Raw genomic sequence first — 23,260 nt, 5'->3', positions numbered from 1 at the left:
GAATTAATCTTCATTAAGATGCAACATCATCATCTTAAATATTCTTATGCATAGATTTTTACTGCAGCCATGGAGGTAGTTCTTATTTATCTGCTGCTGTTTTAGCTCAAGAAAGGGTAGTGTTGGTACTAGGACGACGCGGAATTAGCGTCTCCTCACAACTAGGGCACCTACCAGGCACCAGTGGGGGACCACGGACACCTAAGGGGACGGGAGGAACCCCCAGCGACTGGGGAGGACGTGGGCGTAGGGGGAGTGAAGGGGAAGGAGAAGTGGAGGCCGGATGGGACAGGAGCCCCTGAGGGGCGGCTGGAGGAGAGAAAGGGATCCCATGCCTGAAGGGGGAAATTGGGGAACCATTGGGAGGGCAGAGGATCAAAAGGGGACGTGGCCAGGTTTCCCCTGTCCACTTGGACCCCCGGGAGCCTGCTGAGATCCTTGGCCTGATCCTCTGCCCACTGAGGCCCCCTCCAGCCACGCAGGTCCTGAGGGAGTGGGAGAGAGGGAAGGGGGAGCAAAAGTAAAGGCTGGACTTCTGGGACCGGCACCCCTGGGGGCGGCTGGGGGAGGGGAGGAGTTCCTACACCCAGCGGGACCCACCCACGGTTAGGGGTCCAGTGGTGACTGGAGAGACCCTGGGGGAGACGGTGGGGGAGGGGCACGAAGGAACGGACGGGAACGGGGCCAGCGCTTTCCCTGTCCACTCAGGCACCGGGGAGCCTGTTGGGCTCCTGGCCTAATCCTCTGCCCTTGGAGCCTCCCTCCTGCCGCGCAGAGCCCAAGCCCCGCCCCTGCACCCCCAGCCAGGGCCCCACCTCTACACTCGGAGACCCCCTCCGAGACCCCCTCCAATGTGCTGGGCCGAAGCCCCACTCACACACGCTCACTCAGGGCCCTACTTCCAGACTCCAGAACCCCACGCTCCAGAGGCCCTCCTTTCCACATGCTGCCGCTCCCCTTCCGGGCAGGTCCTAAGCAGAAGCGCTGCCCCACACTTAAGGTCGCCCTGCCTAAGTCCCGCCCCACCCTAAACCCCAACCCTGCCTAAGTTCCACGCCCCACATAAACTCCTTCCCCAAGACCAAGGCACTTTTTTTTTCTTTTTTTTTTCTGCTGTGGTTTTATTTTACCTTATTGCAGTTGTTTCAATTATAGTTTTATTTTTCCTAATACATTTTTTATCGTACTAATTTTATTTTGTTTTTTATTTTTTGATATTGTACTGCTCCTTTTTGTCTTTCTTCCGTTTTTTTTCTTTTTTTTTTTTTTTTTTTGCGCCGTGCAGCTTGTAGGATCTTGGTTCCCAGGCCAGATATCAGGCCCAAGCTCCTGTGGTGGGAGCTCCGAGTCCAAACCACTGGACTAACAGAGAACCTCAGACCCCAGGGAATATCAGTCAGAGTGAGGCCTCCTGGAGGTCCTCATCTCAGCACCAAGACCCAGCTCTATCCAACTGCCTGCAAACTCCAGTGCTGGATGTCTCAGGCCAAACAACCAGTAAGACAGGAATACAGCACCAATCGTCAAAAACAAAAATGAAATGACAAAAAAATATGTTACAGACGAAGGAGCAAGGTTAAAAACCTACAACACCAAATAAATGAAGACGAACTAGGCAACCTACCTGAAAAATAATTCAGAGTAATGATAGTAAAGATGATCCAAAATCTCAGAAACAGAATGCAGAAAATACAAGAAAAATTTAACAAGGATCTAAAACAACTAAAGAGCAAACAAACAGTGATGAACAACACAATTACTGAAATTAAAAATACTCTAGAAGGAATCAATAACAGAATAACTGAGGCAGAAGAACAGATAAGTGAGCTGGAAGATAAAATGGTGGAAATACCTGCCAGGGAGCAGAGTAAAGAAAAAAGAGTGAAAACAATTGAGGACATTCTCAGAGATCTCTGGGACAACATTAGACGCACCAACATTCGAATTATAGGGGTCCCAGAAGAAGAAGAGAAAAAGAAAGGGTCTGAGAAAATATTTGAAGAGATTATAGTTGAAAACTTCCCTAACGTGGGAAAGGACATAGTCAAGTCCAGGAAGCACAGAGAGTACCATACAGGATAAATCCAAAGAGAAACACACGGAGACACATATTAATCAAGCTATCAAAAATTAAATACAAAGAAAAAGTATTAAAAGCAGCAAAGGAAAAGCAACAAGTAACATACAAGGGAATCCCCATAAGGTTAACAGCTGATCTTTCAGCAGAAACTCTGCAAGCCAGAAGGGAGCGGCGGGACATATTTAAAGTGATGAAAGGGAAAAGACCTACAACCAAGATTACTCTACCCAGGAAGGATCTCATTCAGATTCAATGGAGAAATTAAAACCTTTACAGATTAGCAAAAGTTAAGAGAATTCAGCACCACCAAACCAGCTTTACAACAAATGTGAAAGGAACTTCTCTAGGCAGGAAAAACAAGAGAAGGAAAAGACCTATAAAAACAAACCCAGGGGCTTCCCTGGTGGTGCAGTGGTTGAGAATCTGCCTGCCAATGCAGGGGACACGGGTTCGAGCCCTGGTCTGGGAAGATCCCACATGCCGCGGAGCAACTGGGCCCGTGAGCCACAATTACTGAGCCTGCGCATCTGGTGCCTGTGCTCCGCAACAAGAGAGGCCGTGATAGTGAGAGGCCCACGCATCGCGATGAAGAGTGGCCCCCGCTTGCCACAACTAGAGAAAGCCCTCGCACAGAAACGAAGACCCAACACAGCCATAAATAAATAAATAAATTTTAAAAAAAAACCCAAAACAATTAAGAAAATGGTAATAGGAACATACATATTGATAATTACTTTAAATGTAAATGGATTAAATGCTCCAACCAAAAGACATAGACTGGCTGAATGGATATAAAAACAAGACCAGTATATAAGCTGTCTACAAGAGACCCACTTCAGACCTAGGGACACATACAGACTGAAAGTGAGGGGATGGAAAAAAAAAGATACTCCATGCAAATGGAAATCAAAAGAAAGGTGGAGTAGTAATTCTCATGTCAGACAAAATAGACTTTAAAATAAAGACTATTACAAGAGACAAAGAAGGACACTACAAATGATCAAGGGATCAATCCAAGAAGAAGATTTAACAATTGTAAATATTTTTGCACCCAATACAGGAGCACCTCTATGCATAAGGCAAATGCTAACAGCCATAAAGGGGGAAATAAACAGTAACATAATAATAGTAGGGGACTTTAACACCCCACTTTCACCAATGGACAGATCATCCAAAATGAAAATAAATAAGGAGACACAAACTTTAAATGACACATTAAAACAAGATGGACTTAATTGATATTTATAGAACATTCCATCCAAAAACAACAGAATACACTTTCTTCTCAAGTGCTCATGGAACATTCTCCAGGATAAACCATATCTTGGGTCACAGATCAAGCCTTGGTAAATTTAAGAAAGCTGAAATCATATCAAGATCTTTTCCAACCACAACGCTATGAGAGTAGATATCGGTTACAGGAAAAAAACTGTAAAAAATACAAACACACAGAGGCTAAACAATACACTACTAAATAACCAAGAGATCACTGAAGAAATCAAAGAGGAAATCAGAAAAATACCTAGAAACAAATGACAATGAAAACACAACTACCCAAAACCTATGGGATGCAGCGAAAGCAGTTCTAAGAGGGAAGTTTATAGCAATACAATCCTTTCTCAAGAAGCAAGAAAAATCTCAAATAAACAACCTAACCTTACACCTAAAGCAATTAGAGAAAGAAGAACAACAACAACAAAAACAAAGTTAGCAGAAGGAAAGAAATCATAAAAATCAGATCATAAATAAATGAAAAAGAAATGAAGGAAACAATAGCAAAGAGCAATAAAACTAAAAGCTCGTTCTTTGAGAGGATAAACAAAATTGATAAACCATTAGCCAGACTCATCAAGATAAAAAGGGAGAGGACTCAATTCAACAGAATTAGAAATGAAAAAGGAGAAGTAACAACTGACACGGCAGAAATACAAAGGATCATGAGAGATTACTACAAGCAACTATATGCCAATAAAATGGGCAACTTGGAAGAAGTGGACAAATTTTTAGAAAAGCACAACCTTCCGAGACTGAACCAGGAAGAAATAGAAAATATAAACAGACGAATCACAAGCACTGAAATTGAAACTGTGATTAAAAATCTTCCATCAAAGAAAAGCCCAGGACCAGATGGCTTCACAGGTGAATTCTATCAGACATTCAGAGAAGAGCTAACACCTATCCTTCTGAAACTCTTTCTAAATATAGCAGATGGAGGAACACTCCCAAACTCATTTTACAAGGCCACCATCACACTGATACCAAAACCAGACAAAGATGTCACAAAAAAAGAAAACTACAGGCCAGAGTCTCTGATGAATATAGATGCAAAAATCCTCAACAGAATACTAGCAAACAGAATCCAACAGCACATTAAAAGGATCATACACCATGATCAAGTGGGATTTATCCCAGGAATGCAAGGATTCTTCAATATATGCAAATCAATCAGTGGGATACACCATATTAAAAAATTGAAGGATAAAAACCATATGATCAGAAAAAGATGCAGAAAAAGCTTTTGACAAAATTCAACACCCATTTATGAGAAAAAACTCTCCAGAAAGTAGGCATAGAGGGAACCTACCTCAACATAATAAAGGGCATATATGACACACCCACAGCCAACATCGTTCTCAATGGTGAAAAACTGAAACCATTTCCTCTAAGATCAGGAACAAGACAAGGTTGCTAAGGTTGCCCACTCTCAACACTATTATTTAACATAGTTTTGGAAGTTTTAGCCACAGAAATCAGAGAAGAAAAAGAAAAAGGAATCCAAATCGGAAAAGAACAAGTAAAACTGTCACTGTCTGCAGATGATATGATACTGTACATAGAGAATCCTAAAGATGCTACCAGAAAACTACTAGAGCTAATCAATGAATAAAGTAGCAGGGTACAAAATTAATGAACAGAAATCTCTCGCATCCCTATACACTAATGATGAAAAATCTGAAAGAGAAATTAAGGAAACACTCCCATTTACCACTGCAACAAAAATAATAAAATACCTAGGAATAAACCTACCTAAGGGGACAAAAGACTTGTATGCAGAAAACCATAAGGCACTGTTGAAAGAAAATAAAGATGATACAAACAGATGGAGAGCTATACCATGTTCTTGGGTTGGAAGAATCAGCATTGTGAAAATGACTATACTACCCAAAGCAGTCTACAGATTCAGTGCAATCCCTATCAAGCTACCAATGGCATTTTTCACAGAACTAGAACAAAAAATTGCCCAATTTGGAAACAGAAAAGACTCTGAATAGCCAAAGCAATCTTGAAAAAGAAAAACGGAGCTGGAGAAATCAGGCTCCCAGACTTCAGACTATAGTACAAAGCTACAGTAATCAAGACAGTATGGTGCTGGCACAGAAACAGAAATATAGATCAATAGAACAGGATAGAAAGCCCAGGGATAAACCCATGCACATATGGTCACCTTATCTTTGATAAAGGAGGCAAGGATATACAATGGAGAAAAGACAGCCTCTTCAGTAAGTGGTGCTTGGAAAACTGGGCAGATGCATGTAAAACAATGAAATTAGAACATTTCCTAACACGATACACAAAAATAAACTCAAAATGGATTCAAGACCTAAGTGTAAGACCAGACACTATAAAACTCTTAGAGGAAAACATAGGTAGAACACTCTATGACATAAATCACAGCAAGATCCTTTTTGACCCATCTCCTAGAGAAAGGGAAATAAAAACAAAAATAAAGGGGACCTAATGAAACTTAAAAGCTTTTGCGCAGCAAAGGAAACCATAAACAAAACAAAAAGACAACCCTCAGAATGGGAGAAAATATTTGCAAACGAAGCAACAGACAAAGGATTAATCTCCAAAATATACAAGGAGCTCATGCAGCTAGATATCAAAAAACCAAACAATCCAATCCAAAACTGGGCAGAAGACCTAAATAGACATTTCTCCAAAGAAGATATACAGATTGCCAACAAACACATGAAAGGATGCTCAACATCACTAATCATTCGAGAAATGCAAATCAAAACTACAGTGAGGTATCACCCCACACCAGTCAGAATGACCATCATCAAAAAATCTACAAACAATAAATGCTGGAGAGGGTGTGGAGAAAAGGGAACCCTCTTGCACTGTTGGTGGGAATGTAAATTGATACAGCCACTAGGGAGAACAGTATGGAGGTTCCTTAAAAAACTAAAAACAGAACTATCATATGACCCAGCAATCCCACTACTGGGCATACACCTGGAGAAAACCATAATTCAAAAAGAGTCATGTACCACAATGTTCATTGCAGCACTATTTACAATAGCCAGCACATGGAAGCAACCTAAGTGTCCATCGACAGATGAATAGATAAAGGTGTGGCACATATATACAATGGAATATTCCTCAGCCATAAAACGAAACAAAATTGAGTTATTTGTAGTGGGGCGGATGGACCTAGAGTCTGTCATACAGAGTGAAGTAAGTCAGAAAGAGAAAAACAAATACCATATGCTAACACATATATATGGAATCTAAAAAAAAAAAAACATGGGTTCTGATGAACCTAGGGGCAGGACAAATAAAGACATAGACGTAGAGAATGGACTTGAAGACACGGGGAGGAGGAAGGGTAAGCTGGGACGAAGTGAGAGAGTGGCAGGGACATATATACACTACCAAACGTAAAATAGATAGCTAGTGGGAAGCAGCCACATAGCACAGGGAGATCAGCTCGGTGCTTTGTGACCACCTAGAGGGGTGGGATAGGGTGGGAGGGAGACGCAGGAGGGAGGAGATATGGGGATATATGTATATGTATAGCTGATTTGCTTTGTTATAAAGCAGAAACTAACACAGCATTGTAAAGCAATTATACTCCAATAAAGGTGAAAAATAAATAATAAAATTTTAAAAATAAATAAAATTTGTAAAAAAGGGTAGTGTTGAGATTGAGAAATGATGGGCTCCAGTACCCTTCTAGCAGGAGGGATGACCAAAGATGTCCTAAGAAAGTTCATTGAATTGCTGACATGTAACTAGTGGGTGTGTTCTGTTTTTAAACTTCAAATCATATTTTAAGTACCCCGAGATAGGTTGCTGTTTAAACAAAATTACTTCAAAATGGCTTTAAAAACTCATAAAAGAAAATGTGATACCAAATATTGATTATTTCACCAAACTCACACAGCAGCTATTTTACTTTCTGTTGTCCTCTGATATTAATCAGCATGCACATAGTTTTCAAATAGTTGTAATCAGTTATTTGCGATTGTTTTCACTGTTTTATCTTAAAACATGTTTGCGTGTTTGTGTATTTTATCTCCATTGTTGCATGTCTAAGTGTTTCTATCACCTTAAACATCAATAGCATTGCTGTGTACAGTTTTTGGTTTACCATAGAGCACCACCCCCTGTTTTTAAATTTTTAAAAATATTTATTTATTTATTTATTTGGCTGCACTGGGTCTTAGTTGTGGCACGCATGATCTTCGTTGTGCGTGTGGGATCTTTTAGTTGCGGCTTGTGGGATCTAATTCCCTGGTCAGGGATCGAACCCGGACCCCTGCATTGGGAGCTCGGAGTCTTATCCACTGGACCACCCAGGTCACTAACACTGGTAGTAGGGCTTTAATTGAAAAAGTCAAGGCAAGAGGGTATCCTAAATAAAGAGGTTATCATAAGAAATTCTAACTTAAAATGTTAATAAACGTACATGGCAATTTTGGCGTACAGCCAAGGCTTTTTTGTTTTTGAATATGGGTCTCTTGATTGGAAGTCCATGTCATCTTTCTACCATAAACCGTATCTCCATATCTATTGCCTATAGTTTTAAATTTATGCTTATTTAAAGTGGAGCAAGAAATAAAGACACTTGTAAAGCAGTTTCTTTGAAGAGTCATTCTAGATTTTTATGATTTCCCCCCTAATCTTTTACAGTTGTGTCTCTCACACCCAATTTGATGTGGTATTTTTAAAGCCACTTCTCAAAACATTTAATTTAGCTTTCATAGAAATATCACGCCTCTTTGCATGTCATCTTTCAATGATGTCTGTGATTTTAAATAAATTACAGAATTTCAGTGACCAGTATAATGTTTTTTTTTTGGCCATGCTGTGCAGCTTGTGAGATCTTAGTTCCCCTGATCAGGGATCGAACCCGTGCCCCCCACAGTGGAAGCACAGAGTCCTAAGCACTGGACCGCTAGGGAAGTCCCAGTATTCCTAGTATAACTTTCCTAAACAGGCTGGGAGAACGATAATTGATTCTTGGTAGGCACACGCCCTGTACACATGTGCTCAGCTGGCAGTGGGTCTTGTAACTCAGCACATCACTTGTGGAGGGTAGTTAAGAGAGCTTCTATGTGTTGCTTTTTACTTTTCCCCAGTTATTTACTTTTCTAAATTGTCTAGAGTCAAACTGCTGAATCAGAGTAATATTTTTATGAGGAGCTTGCCATTTAAAATAAATATGTGTTCTATAGGTTGTCATACCATGTAGCACATCTTTTTTAAGTTTTTACACATTGTCTTTTTTGTTTTTTCTGGCTGTGCCAGGTCTTAGTTGCGGCATGCGGGCTCTTTAGTTGCGGCATGCCGGCTTCTTAGTTGTGCATGCATGCGGGATCTAGTTCCCCGACTAGGGTTTGAACCTGGGTCCTCCGCACTGGGAGCACGTAGTCTTACCCACTGGACCACCAGGGAAGTCCCTAAACATTGTCTTAAGAACTAACTATAACTTCTGAAAATGCTGGATTCTGTTGTTTTAAGACTCAGGTGTTTAGACTCAGTGAGCATCTATCATAATAGACTTTCTGGGAGTCCAGCTGAGTAGCTGTGTTGATAGTGTTTACTCCATAAATGGTTAGGTCCCCTGAGGCAGGGATTATGTCTTCAGTATTTCAGCTTGGGAGGAGGATTCTGGGAATTAATTTTATGAAACATATGTGGTTTTTATATTTCAACCTCCTAATTCCATAGGTGCCCAAAGTAGACATCAGGACTCAGTGGATTAGAGCAAGACAGTTTAATACTCTAGCCCAGCAAACAGCAGGAGTGTTACTGTGGCGGCAGTGGTTCCCCTGCCCTCAAGGACCATAGGGCAATGCCATGAACCCACGTGGTGGCTTTTCAAGCAGGAGTCGTGCTGCAGCTGAGGAACCCGGTCCCGAGGGCTCAGCGCCTTCTGCAGCAAACAGTAAGCACGTCAAGTTCCCTTTCCCGAGGAGCGAGCAGTCATGTGGTCGTTGGACCTGCCTGATTGTCTTCACTGCTAGCTGTGGAGAGGGCTCGGTCAGAGGACAGTTAGGCCCGCGGTTTGTCATGTTCAGCAAGGACGTACAGGGATGCCTGGGGCTCGTGGCCACAGGCTGCTGCTCCCAGCCATCCGCCCCTCAGGTTACGTGCGGTGAGATCCATTCGTTTGTTTCGTTAACACCTGATTGAGGTTGTTACCAACAGAATCCAAATGAGCATAGTGGGGATAATAATTCTGCAGTGTCGATCTCAGCCATCCTCCTCAGGACCCCAGGTTCAGCCAAGCGAGTCAGTCCCAGAGGGACTAGTAGGACTTTTTTCAGATAATCACTTGTTTTTCTTCCTTAGCTTGTGTGGCTTGTTCCACGTAACCAGTAGTAGTAATCAACTCAGCAGGAGGTATTGGTAGCCACACGTACTCCTCCCTGTTCATCCAGGATGTAGGCCAAGACCAGTCTCTTGTACTCCACACAAGGGCATTTAGACTAACCTGCTGACCTCCTAGGGCTGCCGTCTCGCGGGCTATGGTAGCTAAAGATAAGGATAGGTTCCGGGTTGTTACCTGTGTGACATGAACGCCCACACCAGGGAACAGTGGACCCAGGAGTCAGTGTGTCCCGGGTAGGACGGCCTTCTCAGTCCAAGGGGGTGCCATTGACTCTTAGGGACATTGTCCAAGGCAGGGTTGGCAAACAGCAGGCCTTGTGATTTTAGCTTTAGTTCATTAAGAAACATTTTCAAGTCTGCAGTGAAAGCTAGTTTCCAAAGCTATTCATCATTTGATAATAGTGGTTGAGGGCGGTTCTTCTTCCTCAGAAAAACTTTGGTGTCACTTTTGAGCTCAAAAAATTGCAATGAAATGCTACCACTCTTTAGACATTGAACTGCTATGTGATAGGGTATGTCAGGATATCCAGCTTAGACTTCTGACAAAAATTCATGAAGCTAATGATTAAGTCCAAGACAGCGAGTGAAGTTCACTGTTGAAACTCCTGGTTCATTATACAGGATAGATTTAAGTATTTTCCAGAGTACTACTGAGGAATACAGTGAACGAGCATAGGGTGTAAATACCTTACGTCTTCAGTTCTTGTGAATTCATCTTTTTCTGCTCCTCACAGTTTTGCCACTCTCAGTTACACAGCTTGGCGGATTCCGCTTCGGGGTGTGGTGAATCCGCATTGCCACGGTTTCTTTGCAGGCGTCCCTGTGTGTGGTTGCTCTCTGCAGGCTGTGGCGGCTCTTGAGTCGGTTCCGGTGCGGCGCTGCCCCTAGAACGGGTAACCGCTGAGTCTCAGGCGTGTGTCGGGGCCGAGGAAGGCCCCTGAGAGTCGTTGCCTTGTATTTCAGTTAATTGTTGTTGTTCTCAGTGTCCTCCACTCACGGAGCAGCTGTTCTCTTCAGAAGACTAATAGTATTCAACTTTTGTTTTTACTGGGCACATTTCTTCAGCTGCTGCAGTCGAACACAATTTCCTTGCTTGGCTAACAGTGGAGCCCCTTCGGAACTTCGGTTGTGGCCTCGTTTTCATTGCTTATTTCACAAGGAAATTCATGGTGAGATGTTCCGTTGAAAATGTTCCGGCTTTTCTGATGGACTCTGTCCTGTGAGTTGGGAGTCCGGTGATGAGCGCTTTCAGCCTGGCGACAGTGGCGCGCGTCGTGCTCCTTCCGCACAGCCAGGCCACCCGGGACCGTGCCGCCTCATGTGGTGACAGGATGATCTGTGCTCCCCTGTGTCTGAGGAGCGCGACGTCCCGAGTCCAGCTCTGTTCTTGTGTTGGCATGTGCTCGTGCACAGGTGCAGTGAGGATGGGGGTGCGGCAGTGCCCTCGTGTCCCTGCCGTGTCCCTGCCGCGCAGGCTCTGTGGGCGGCTCGTCTCCACTGTCACTGGAGCAGCGTGGGGAACGCACGGCTGGGTGAGCGTGGCTCAGTTACGCTTTATTTACAGGCACGGAATTTCCTGTGATTTTTATATGTCACGAAGTACTAATCTTGCCTTTTTTTCAGGCATGTAAAGACGTAAAAACCATTTTTAGCTTGTGGGCTGTGTAAAAATATGCAGGGGGCAGGTTTGGCTGATGGGCCCTAATTTGCTAACCCCCAATGACAGTGCAGAATGAACATTGTTTTTCTCATTATTATTGAGGAGCTCAGTCTATTTATGCACAAAACTGAATGCTGTGTTTTTGTTTTTTTATTTCTGGCTGCGTTGGTTCTTTGTTGCTGCGCACAGGCTTTCTCTGGTTGCGGCGAGCGGGGTCTACTCTTGGTTGTGGTGCACGGGCGTCTCATTGCGGTGGCTTCTCTTGTCGCGGAGCATGGGCTCTAGGCACGCGGGAGTCAGTAGTTGTGGCATGTGGGCTCAGTAGTTGTGGCACACGGGCTTAATTGCTCCGTGGCATGTGGGATCTTCCTGGACCAGGGATCGAACCCGTGTCCCCTGCATTGGCAGGCGGATTCTTAATCACTGCACCACCAGGGAAGTCCCTGTTCTTTTTTTATATTAAGCCCAAATCCGTTTCCTTTAATCATATTTCTTTTTTTACTAAAATAATTCTTTTTAATTATGTAAGTTATATATATGTATTTGAAAGTATTTAGAAAAGTAAAAAAGTGAAAAAAAAAATCCTATAATCCAGTAACTGAAATTATGAAATATTAACATTTTCCCATTTTTATAGATACATATAAACTTGAGTTTATGATTTACAAAAATGAGATCATGTACATGCCATTTTGTAACATTTAAAAAATTAACAATATACTTGAACATCTGTCCACATCAATAAATAGGTACCTACAGTCTCCTACTGTAGGATATTTAGGATGTTCACCAGTATTTGCTGGTAAAAGGTAATCTGTTAACCTGCAGATTTTCTTTCCAGTTCTAGCTTCATTTACATTTCTAAAACCTTCCCCTACTAGTTATAGCCTGATAGGTCTAGAAAAACACTATTTAATAGAGCTTTATGCAGTGATGAAAATGTTCTGTATCTGCTCTTTTCAGTATTACAGTCACAAGTCACATGTGAATGCTTGAAATATGACTAGTGCAACTGAGGAACTGAATTTTTAATTTTATTTAATTTTTATTTAAACTTAAAAAGCTGCATGTGGCTAGTGGCTGTAATATTATTAGACACACAGGTCTAGAACTCAGTTTTTTATCTTCCTCTCTAAGCTAGCCCCTGTTCTTACAGTGATTTGTTAAGGGTACCACCTGCTATCCAGGCTTGAAACACAGGGGTCATCCTTTAACTTTTATCTCTGCTTCCTTCCCTCTTTGTCAACTGTTATCAACTGTTCCAATTTTGTGATGATTCTCCCATTATCCTTCAGGTCCTGCCTCAAAGTACTGCAAATGTCTCCTGATGTTTCTCCTTCATTTCATGTTTTCTCCATCGTGTATTTTGCATGCTACAAGCAGATTGAGCTTCCTCACATTGCCTCTTACATGGAGAGCCCACAGTTCCTCCCTTTTCCCTCAGGCTGTTCTACAAAAGAGACTTTCGCTGGTTTTCCTGATCCTATTACCTGTTGTGTCTCATGTCTGTCGTTGCTTTGGACTGTAAACGAGCTATGCTTATTCCTATCTGTATTTTTCCCCTTGAGCTGAGCTGCTCTAGAATAGTAGGCTTCTCTGGTAGTGGTTCCTGCTGCTTCCCCTGTCTGTTCTTGTCTCCTTCCCGGGCCCCTGGGAAACTGCATTTAGGCAGGGCCATATGACTAGTCCTAGCCAGTGAAATGTGAGTGCGTGGGGTTTGTGGCACTTGTAGGCTGTGGCATTTAAGAGCCAGTATGCCTCCTCCCCATTCTTTTTCCCTTGCCTTGTGGATTTAAGGGGGGTGTATGTTCCTAAGGGCATAGTTGTAGTAGGGCAGGACCACCATCAGGCAGGGTTGCTGAGTGACTGTATGACAGTTTCCTTACCTCCAATTTCCCGGGTTAGATATGGAGCACAAGGGAGAGATGGACCTTTGGGTTAAGTTGCTGAAATTGCTGGCTTTATTTATCACTGCAGCATAGACTACCCTGTCCTAATTAACATATCTCCCATATTTACACATTAGGGTGACCAACTGTCCAGTTTGCCCGGGAGTGGGTAAAACTGGAAAATCCTGGGCAAACTGGGTGAGTTGGTCACCCTAATACATAAAGTACTTTCCCATCTACCCAAATTCCACTTATTTATGATATTTCTTAACTGTAACAGACTTCATGCTCACAGAAAACCAGGCCTTTTCAACCCCTGTGATTATTAAGTTTGTAAGGACCTTAAGCAATTACATAAGCCTGTGTTGATCAACTTTTTCCCCCTTGCTTGAGCATAGAATTTTTTTCTACCTGAACATTGTAGGATCTGAGGAGTTTACCTGCTTTGACGTTTTTGTTTTGTTTTTGAAATTTGGTTGTTACCCTTGTATTGTTTCCTTAAGCCTAAATACAGAGTATTATGTCAATACATAAATACAAATGTGTATGCTAACTTCTTAGAAGGAAAAATTAGGTCCTACTTGCTGTCTTTGCTGCTTTGCTGTCTGATTTGTTATCTAAAATGTGATGTAGAACTCCCTTCTATGCCATGCTGTTATAAATAGGGCCTGCTGTAGCATGTATTGGTGCAATGTGGTTAGGGTTTGGTTTCAAATTCATGAAGCAATAGGTGTGAAAAGAAGAGGCTAAAGGAGGTGACCCTATTCATGACTCAAGACTTCTGTCACGTTAAATGTCTTTCATTTTTTCCTAAGTGAGTCATGTGCTGGGTACATACTTTTCCATAAATAGTTAACTCTGAACTTTTCCAGAAGTTGTCAGCTCTTCCAGACTGTGTTAGTTTGTTGAATATGTTCAAGATTATATATTCTCACTAGTAGAAGTCCTGCTGACTTACATATATGATGCCAGATAATAACTTGTTCTGTTCACCTTTGCATCTTTTAATATAGAGCACCTTGGTGTTGTAGTCATTAATAGGGATTTAGTAAGACATTTCTTAGGTTAGGAAAGAGAGTAAGTTCATGTCTGTTAATTAGTAATGTGACTGTCAAATACATGTCGTGATGCTGGCTTGTTATTCGTTCAGCCGTTAAGCACTAACCCCCTATTCTCCCCTCCTCTCCCTCCCTAGGCAAGCACTATTCTACTTTCTGTCTCTATGAATCTCATTTGAGTGGAATCGCACAATATTTGTTCTTTTGCGTCTGGCTTATTTTGCTTAGTATAATGTCTTTAAGGTTCATCCATGTTGTAGCCTGTTTCAGAATTTTACTCCTTTTTAATGCTGAATCATATTACATTGTATGCGTAAGCACATTTTGTTTATCTGTTCGTCTACTGATGGATATTGGATTATTTCTACCTGTCGACTATTGTGAACAATGCTGTTATAAACATTTGTGTGCAAATAATCTGTTTGAGTCTCTGCTTTCAATTCTTTTGGGCATATACCCAGGTGTAGAATTGGTGGGTCATTCTATGTTTAATTTTTTTGAGGACGTGCCATCCTTTTTTTCCCACAGTAGCTGCATCATTTTACATTCCAATCAGCAATGCACGGGGGTTCCAATTACTCCACACCCTCACCAATGGTTGTTGTTTCCTGCTTTTTTTGTAACAATCATCCTAATGGGTGTGAAGTGGTATCTCACTGTGGTAGCTCATTTCTTTTTATTGCTGAATAATATATCATTGTATGGATGTACCATAGTTTTTTTATCCATTCTCCTATTGAAGAACATCTTGGTTACTTTCAAGTTTTGGCAATTATATATAAAGCTGTTATAAACATTCATGTGCAGGTTTTTATGTAGATATAAGTTTTCAACTCATTTGGGTAATATCAAGGAGCATGATTGCTAGATTGTATGGTTAGAGTATGTTTAGCTTTGTAAGAAACTACCAAGCTGTCTTCTAAAGTGGCTGTACCATTCCCACCAGCAGTGTATGAGGGTTCCAGTTTCTCTTCATCTTTGCCAAACTTACTATTGTCCACGTTTTTTATTATAACTATACTGGTGGTGTGCAGTGGTACCTCATTGTGGTTTTAATTTGCATTTCCCTAGTAGCTAATGATGTTGAACATCTTTTTTTTTTTAATAAATTTATTTTCTTTCTTTATTTTTGGCTGCGTTGGTTCTTCATTGCTGTGCGTGGCTTTCTGTAGTTGCAGTGAGTGGGGGCTACTTTCGTTGCGTGCGGGCTTCTCATTGTGGTGGCTTCTCTTGTTGTGGAGCACGGGCTCTAGGGTGCATGGGCTTCAGTAGTTGTGGCACGTGGGCTCTAGAGCTCAGGCTCAGTAGTTGTGGCACATGGGATTAGTTGCTCTGCGGCATGTGGGATATTCCCAGACCAGGGCTCGAACCTCTGTCCCCTGCATTGGCAGGCGGATTCTTAACCACTGTGCCACCAGGGAAGCCCTGCAGTTGGAGTTTTGATAGGGATTACATTGAATCTGTACATCACTTTGGGGAGTATCACCATCTCAAATCAATTTTTCAAGACAGATTCTCATAACCCGATCCCAGTAGTGTTTCACAATTCATTATTTCCAGAGATGTGTACTGTTTAATTTTTTTACATTCTTTCTATCAGGAACAAGAGATGTTTGACCCTGACTGCTATGAACCCAGAGTTTGAGTGGGTGCTCGTTGGATTTTCTTTGCATTCTTCTCTTTAAAATCCGTCCTTCCTCAAACCTCTCCCCTAATCTGCAGGATAGCTGGGGATGTGGTAACACTGGAGCCTGAAAACTACTGTTGTGATTGACTTTTTTGGAATTTCGTTGTTTCTTTTTTTTTTTTTTTTTTTTTTCTTTTTTAGCTGTGTTGGGACTTCGTTGCTGTGCGTGAGCTTTCTCTAGTTGTGGCGAGCAGGGGCTACTCTTCGTTGCGGTGCACAGGCTTCTCATTGCAGTGGCTTCTCTTGTTGTGGAGCATGGGCTCTGGGCACACGGGCTTCAGTAGTTGCAGCATGTGGGCTCAGTAGTTGTGGCGTGCGGGCTTAGTTGCTCCATGGTATGTGGGATCTTTCCAGACCAGGGCTCAAACCCGTGTCCCCTGCATTGGCAGGCAGACTCCCAACCACTGCACCACCGGGGAAGTCCAGAATTTGTTTCTTAAAAATCTGGTTTCTTACTTACTGGTCCAGTATGGTATCATTTGGAGTATTTGTTTTTGCTATTGAATGAATAATTGAACTATGTTGTCTGTACTATTCAGTAGATGTTTGATTATAATCTGATTTGATTATAATTTGATTATAATTATTTGGTTATAATTATTTGGGTTGTCAAGAGCAGTATTTGTCAAGTTTAATTGCCTGAACACTTATTAAAACAAAGATCATGGAGCCCTGCCCCAGACCTACTGAACCAGATGCGCCATACTGGGTCCTGGGAATCTGTAGCTTTAATTATTACTTCATTATTATTTAATATTCTCTCAGTAATTTTAATGTGCCCCAGTTTGGGGAACCATAGATTTAGAAAGCATTTGCCCTGGAAGGTCTAGGCCATACATACAGCTGTTCTAAGCTTGTTGGTCTGATATTCATTTTGAGTGCATTTCAGGGCTGGAGTATGATGATTGCTGACTCATCTGACCCTTCCTTTGACACGGAGGTGGGTTGGATTTAGTGTACTAAAGTCTGTTTATCTTTGAGATATTTTTCTGGGTTTATAGTGCAGGATTTATGCTGCATTGGTGCTACTGCATAGCTCTGTGCTTTTGAAAATCAGGGTGGGGTGGGGGGTTGGTTGAGTGAAAAAGCAGTGAATCTGTCTGTGTCATTGGTTATTAAAGAAATAGCCTTTTGTATCCTGACAGCAGTAGACTTTTTCTGGTTTAGGTTTTCCACATGGCTTATTATCAAGTACGACAACTTGTCGTGTGTAATTAGCATCACATTAGTCTCATGAGAATAGGTACGCCTTTAATCAGCTGCTTTTCTTTAATTGGGCAGGATGAGGCATACGGTAACCAAGACATTCCTGTCATTTACTTTGCGGCCTGGCGGTGGTGTTGGTGGTGCTGTGATGGGTGTGAGGGTGTGTATGTGTCTTAGGTGTGCAGATTTTCCTGAAAGGGGCAGATGGCAGATAAAACATTCAAATATTCCTTATTTTTCATTCATTTTACTTCAGAAATTGTAATCGTATGTTTTTGAATTCAGTAATAATTTTACTTATCAGAATATCTACTTTCTAATCTTATTTCTGTATAATTTATTTGAGCCTAGGCAAGTCATTTCTGAAAACTCTCATAAGCTTGGAGATGGTGGTTGAGGTCTTATTCTTTCCATTCCTCCTCCTCAGTGTTCTCCATCACAATCCATCACCATAAATAAATGTTCTCGTCACTGTCCTGTGTAGGTAGTTATTCTGTATTCTTACTCTCTTACATAAAATGACTACTCATTTTCTTTATTTCTTTTAACTTTTGTCATTTGAGGTAGCCTCAAAATATACTGATAACTTTTTTTAATTCCTCTGAATCTATTTATAACTTTTATTTTATTGTCTTTTTTTTAAGTGTCCTTTCTTCCCAGTAGAGTTGTCGTGTCATACATTGTAATACTTTGAGTCTTCATCGCAGTGACAGTGATAGCTGTTGCTGTCAAGTATTCGTGTACTTTTTTAGTCCTTACTTGACCCAAGTCTAGGACAAAGAGACTACCTCAAATAGTTTGTAGTTTGTAATCAGGTCAGATTAATGATGATAAACTATAATATCATTGAATGATATAAGACAGTATATATTTAAGTGTTAAAGTATGTGGCACAGATTAAGTGATATACATGTTCAAACATCAGTGATACGTAAGTAGTCAGTGAAGTTACTGTGGAAAAGTAGAGAGACTTAAATTGGTCCTTGCAGGGAATTCTCTAGCAGTCCAGTGGTTAGGACTCGGCACTTTCACTGCCGAGGGCCCGGGTTCAATCCCTGGGCAGGGAACTAAGATCCTGCAAGCCACCCGGCGAGGCCAAAAAAAATTGGGACTTCCCTGGTGGTGCAGTGGTTGGGAATCCGCCTGCCAATGCAGGGGACATGGGTTTGAGCCCTGGTCCGGGAAGATCCCACGTGCCACAGAGCAACTAATCCCATGCGCCACAACTACTGAGCCTGCTGCGCTCTAGAGCCTGCGAGCCACAACTGCCGAGCCCGCACGCCTAGAGCCCGTGCTCCGCAACAAAGAGAAGCCCCCACTTGCCGCAACTAGAGAAAGCCCCTGCGCAGTGACAAAGACCCAACCGCAGCCATAAATAAATATATTAATTAATTAATTAATTAATTTTAAAAAATTGGTCCTTGCAGGGTGGACAGAATTAAATAATCAGGAAAAGGAAGAGCAGTCCAGGTTAGGTAAAAATGTCTTTTTTTGTTAGTGAAGAAATTGGCAGTGAGTTCATACTGGGTGGGAAGAGGAATTAATTTTTAAAAATTTCTTACCATATATCATTTAATGTGCCTTATAATTAATACATAATGGGAATAAATAAATAAATTCCAATCAAGTCAGAATAGGAAGACTACATTTCCATAGTGAGAGCAGTGAATTTGCTTCTGAGGCAAAGGCAAAAATGAGTGAAGGTATACGGTAGGCCCTCCTTATCCATGGGGAATATGGTCCAAGATTCCCAGGGGATGCCTGAAACGGTGCCGGTTAGTACCAAACCCTGTGTGTACTGGTGTTTTCCTATAATAATGGGCGGGTAGTGTATACAGTCTGGATATGCTGGGTGTGTTTCAGGTCTCAGGCGGGATGGAGCAGGACCCCACCAGGTTTCACGACACTAATCAGAATGGTGTGTAATATAAAAGTAATGAATTTTATTTCTAGAATTTACTATTCAGTATTTTCCAACCGTGGCTGATTGCGGGTAACTGAAACCACAAAGGGGACTACTGCATATAGTCCCCAGGATTTTTTTCCCATAACCAGAAGCTATACTATTTTCCTTAAAGTGGAATGTTATTCTTTTAAGAGAATTGTTTTTTCACTTAGAGCTTTATTACATAGGGCACAAAGAAATGCAGTAGAAAATGTCAATATCAAATACAGTATTACATTTCAAGACACTTTCTTAATGTAATTGTGGATAAAAGCTAAGGAAATGGCACCAAAGTGCAGCTCAGTTATAACAAATAGGTAATATTATCTGGGGATTTTTCTGATGATCCAGCTTAATTTGAGGATAAAATCTAGAATGCAGGGAATGGAGGGACTACTTCTCATGTCAGGAAGCCTTATAAAAAGTTTCCTCCAACAGGTTGTATTCCCTGGAAAGAGTCTGAAATATTCAGGAGCTCTATATTTCTGATTAAGGACGGGTCAGAAGCAAGCTGGCCGATGTTGAGTCTGAGATGTTTTTGCAGCACTTAAAAGGCTCACCCAAGCTCTTCAGCATGGCGCTCACCCTGCTTCTGCTGTGGGAGTGCATGTGAAGGAGGGTCAGCTAGGTAAGAGAAGGGTTTGTCCTAAAAGCACTGTGTTCGCTGTAGCTCATGGCAGTGACCGATCAAAATTCTTCCATTGTTGACCACGGCAGAGGTTATTTGAGCCTGGAAAAAGTTTGAAGGCAAGTCTCTTCGAGGCAGTCACATCTGCTGGAAATTTGGAAAACCAGGGGGGACTGTAGCTTCCTGGTAAAACTTCCCAGATGAATTTATTGTGAAATGTACCCTTATATTTAAAAAATTAACTTTCATTCTGTATTTTTTTAATATAAATTAATGAATCTCTGTTGGACATGTGTTCAGGAAAAAATATATTTTAGTTTTATTTTTTTAATATTTATTTATTGGTTGCATCGGGTCTTAGTTGCAGCATGCAGGCTCTTTGTTGTGTGCGCGGGCTTCTCTCTAGTTGTGGCACGTGGACTCAGTAGTTGCGGCATGTGGGCTTAGTTGCCCTGCGGCATGTGGGATCTTACTTCCCCCACCAGGGATCGAACCGGTGTCCCCTGCATTGCAAGACGATTGTTAACCACTGGACCACCAGGGAAGTTCCTGTATTTTAGTTTTAGATCAATTGATATTAAGCCATTCTCTCTTGCAGCAATTGAAGAGTGAGGGTAACTGTTGGTGTTATAACAGACACTTTCTGTCACTTGGCATTATCTAAACTGTCAGAAGGTTGTTTCTGCTGGTCCAGACTTAGAGTACTGAAAACAGATTCTGTATGAGCATCACTGATTAGGAATCTATGATAAGCTGATTCTATTCACAGGGACAAGGTTTGGGGTAAGATCACTGTGCAATGGTAACAACCCATTTTAGAGAGTCAAAAGGATTGGTGGGTGGGAGCCACTATCTTTTGAGCATTTTTGATGTGGTGGAGCTTAACTAATTTATCTCACTTCCCTTGACAGCTTCTCTTTGTGATAGGTATTATTCTCCTGTTTACGTAAGAGGAGAGGTTCAAGAAGATTATTTTCGTTGCCTAAAGTCACGTGTAATGAGCTGGAATGCTTGCCCCAAAGCTTACCTCCCCCTTTACTGAGACGCCTTCCAGGAAGCCAGAGGGAGAGAGAGAATTTCAGTGAAAGAAATAAGATTGACCCCAAATAATTCCCCAGTCTGTTGACCCCAAATATTCCCCAGTCTGTGTTTGCCTTGTTTTAATAATGTTACGTATATTCTGGAAGTCACTTTACCTAGTGTAATTATATTAATCAGTGATGTTGTAGAGCCGTCTAAACTACAGATTACTTTTAAAAGGAAAACCTGTTCTAATTATAAGCAGTACTTGAGATTTCTTACAAGTCTGGAAGTGAAATAAGCCAGTTCCTGAAAGACAAATGTTGTATGATTCCACTTGTATAAAGTGCTTAGAGTAGTCAGAATTGAGAGAGAAGTAGAATGGTGTTTGCCAAGGGCTGAAGAGAAGAGGTAATGGAGAGTTACTGTGTAGTGGGTCTAGAGCTGCAGTTTTACAAAATGAAAAGAGTTCTGGAGATGGATGGTAGCACAACATTATGAATGTATTTAATACTACTGAACTGTACACTTAAAAATGGTTAAGATGGTAAATTTTGTTAGATGTATTTTACCACAGTAAAAAAAAAAGTTGGAAAAACAAAGCCTATATGTAAAGATAGATTTTTATGCTTTATGAGAATTTACAAAGATTACCTTATTTATAGGATACATTTTGTCTTCAAATTTTGCGTAAGATTGTCTTTTTTTTATTTTTGACTGCGTCAGGTCTTAGTTGCAGCATGTGGGATCTTTCTTTGCAGCGCATGGGCTTCTCTCTAATTGTGGCACTTGGGCTTAGTTGCCTGGTGGCATGTGGGATCTTAGTTCCCTGACCAGGGATCAAACCCTTGTCCCCTGCATTGGAAGGCAGATTCTTTTTTTTTTTTTAATTTTTGGCTGCGTTGGGTCTTTGTTACTTCGTGTGGGCTTTCTCTAGTTGCAGCGAACGGGGGCTACTCTTCGTTGCGGTGCATGGGCTTATCATTACGGTGGCTTCTCTTGTTGCGGAGCACAGACTCTAGGCACACAGGCTTTAGTAGTTGTGGCACGTGGGCTCAGTAGTTGTGGCGCACAGGCTTAGTGGCTCCGCGGCGTGTGGGAACTTCCCGGACCAGAGCTCAAACCTGTGTGCCCTGCATTGGCAGGTGGATTCTTAACCACTGTGCCACCAGGGAAGTCCCTGTGTCTGTTTTATGTAATTAGAAAACTTACCAACTTTATTAGGTATAATTAAGAAAAATTGCATATATTTAAGGTGTACTACGTGATGGTTTCATATAAATATACTGTGAAATGGTTACCACAAGCAAGCTAATTAGCATTCATTACCTCACATAGTTACTGTTTTTTTTTTCTTCTCCCTCACCCCTCTCCCCCTGGCAACCACCTGTTTGTTCTCTGTGAGTCTGTTTCTGTTTTCTTAGGTTGGCTCATTTGTTTTGTTTTTTTAGATTCCACGTATAAGTGAGATCATATGGTATTTGTCTTTCTCTGTCTGACTTATTTCACTTAGCATAATACCCTCCAGGTCCATCCATGTTGTCACAAATGGCAAGATTTCATTCTTTTTTTTATGGCTGAGCAGTATTCCATTGTACTGGATTGGCCAAAAAGTTCATTCAGGCTTTTCTGTTACATCTTACAGAAAAACCCGAGCGAACTTTTTGGCCAACCCAATACACACACACACACACACACACACACACACACACACACTCACTCACATATACCAAATCTTCTTTATCCATTCGTCCGTTGACGGACACTTAGGCTGTTTCCGTATCTTAGCTATTGTAAATAGTTCTGCATGAACATGGGTGCCTGTGTGTGTATGTATGTATGTGTGTGTGTGTGTGTGTGTGTGCGTGTGTGTGTGTGTGTGTGTGTGTGTATATATCTTTTTGAATTATTTTCTTCAGAATAATACCCGGAAGTGGAATTCCTGGATTGTATGGTAGTTCTATTTTTAATTTTTTGAGGAACCACCATATTGTTTTCCATATCGGCTGTATCATTTACATTTCCATCAACAGTGCACGACCTCGCCAACATTTGTTATTTATTGTCTTTTTGGTAATAGCCATTCTGACAGGTGTGAGGTGATAATCTCATTGTGGTTTTGATTTGCATTTTTCTGATGATTAGTGATGTTGAGCATCTTTTCATGTGCCTGGTGGCCATCTTCTTTGGAATGTCTGTTGCGATCCTGTGCCCAATTTTAATTGAGTTTTTTTTTTTTTTTAATGTCTAGTTGTATGTGTTCTTTGTATATTCTGGATAGTATCATTTGCAAATATCTTCTCCCATTCATTAGGCTGTCATTTTGTGGCTAGTTTTTTTCACTGTGCAAAAAAAATCTTTTTAGCTTAATGTAATCCCGTTTATTTTTGCTTTTGTTTGCCTTGCCTGAGGAGACATATCCAAAAAAATATTGCTAAGATCCATGTCAAAGAGCGTACTGCCT

General features: G+C 41.4%; 1 protein-coding gene across 5 annotated transcripts in view; it reads left to right on the top strand.

Moving 5' to 3' along the window:
- Nucleotides 1–23,260, top strand: part of BCL2L13 (BCL2 like 13) — a 70,408-nt gene that overhangs the window by 11,526 nt on the left and 35,622 nt on the right. Inside the window, exon 2 of one of the 5 annotated variants that reach the window (XM_036867605.1) lies at nt 9,041–9,257. The exons of the other annotated variants lie outside the window; for them this stretch is intronic. Within the exon in view, the coding sequence (XP_036723500.1) occupies nt 9,170–9,257 (88 nt within the window). The 5' untranslated portion in view covers nt 9,041–9,169. The remainder of the gene's footprint in view (nt 1–9,040; nt 9,258–23,260) is intronic. 5 annotated transcript variants of the gene reach the window in all.

This window comes from Balaenoptera musculus, chromosome 10 (genome assembly GCF_009873245.2).
Source record: "Balaenoptera musculus isolate JJ_BM4_2016_0621 chromosome 10, mBalMus1.pri.v3, whole genome shotgun sequence".
NCBI lineage: Eukaryota > Metazoa > Chordata > Mammalia > Artiodactyla > Balaenopteridae > Balaenoptera > Balaenoptera musculus.
This window is presented reverse-complemented; position numbering and strand designations above follow the sequence as displayed.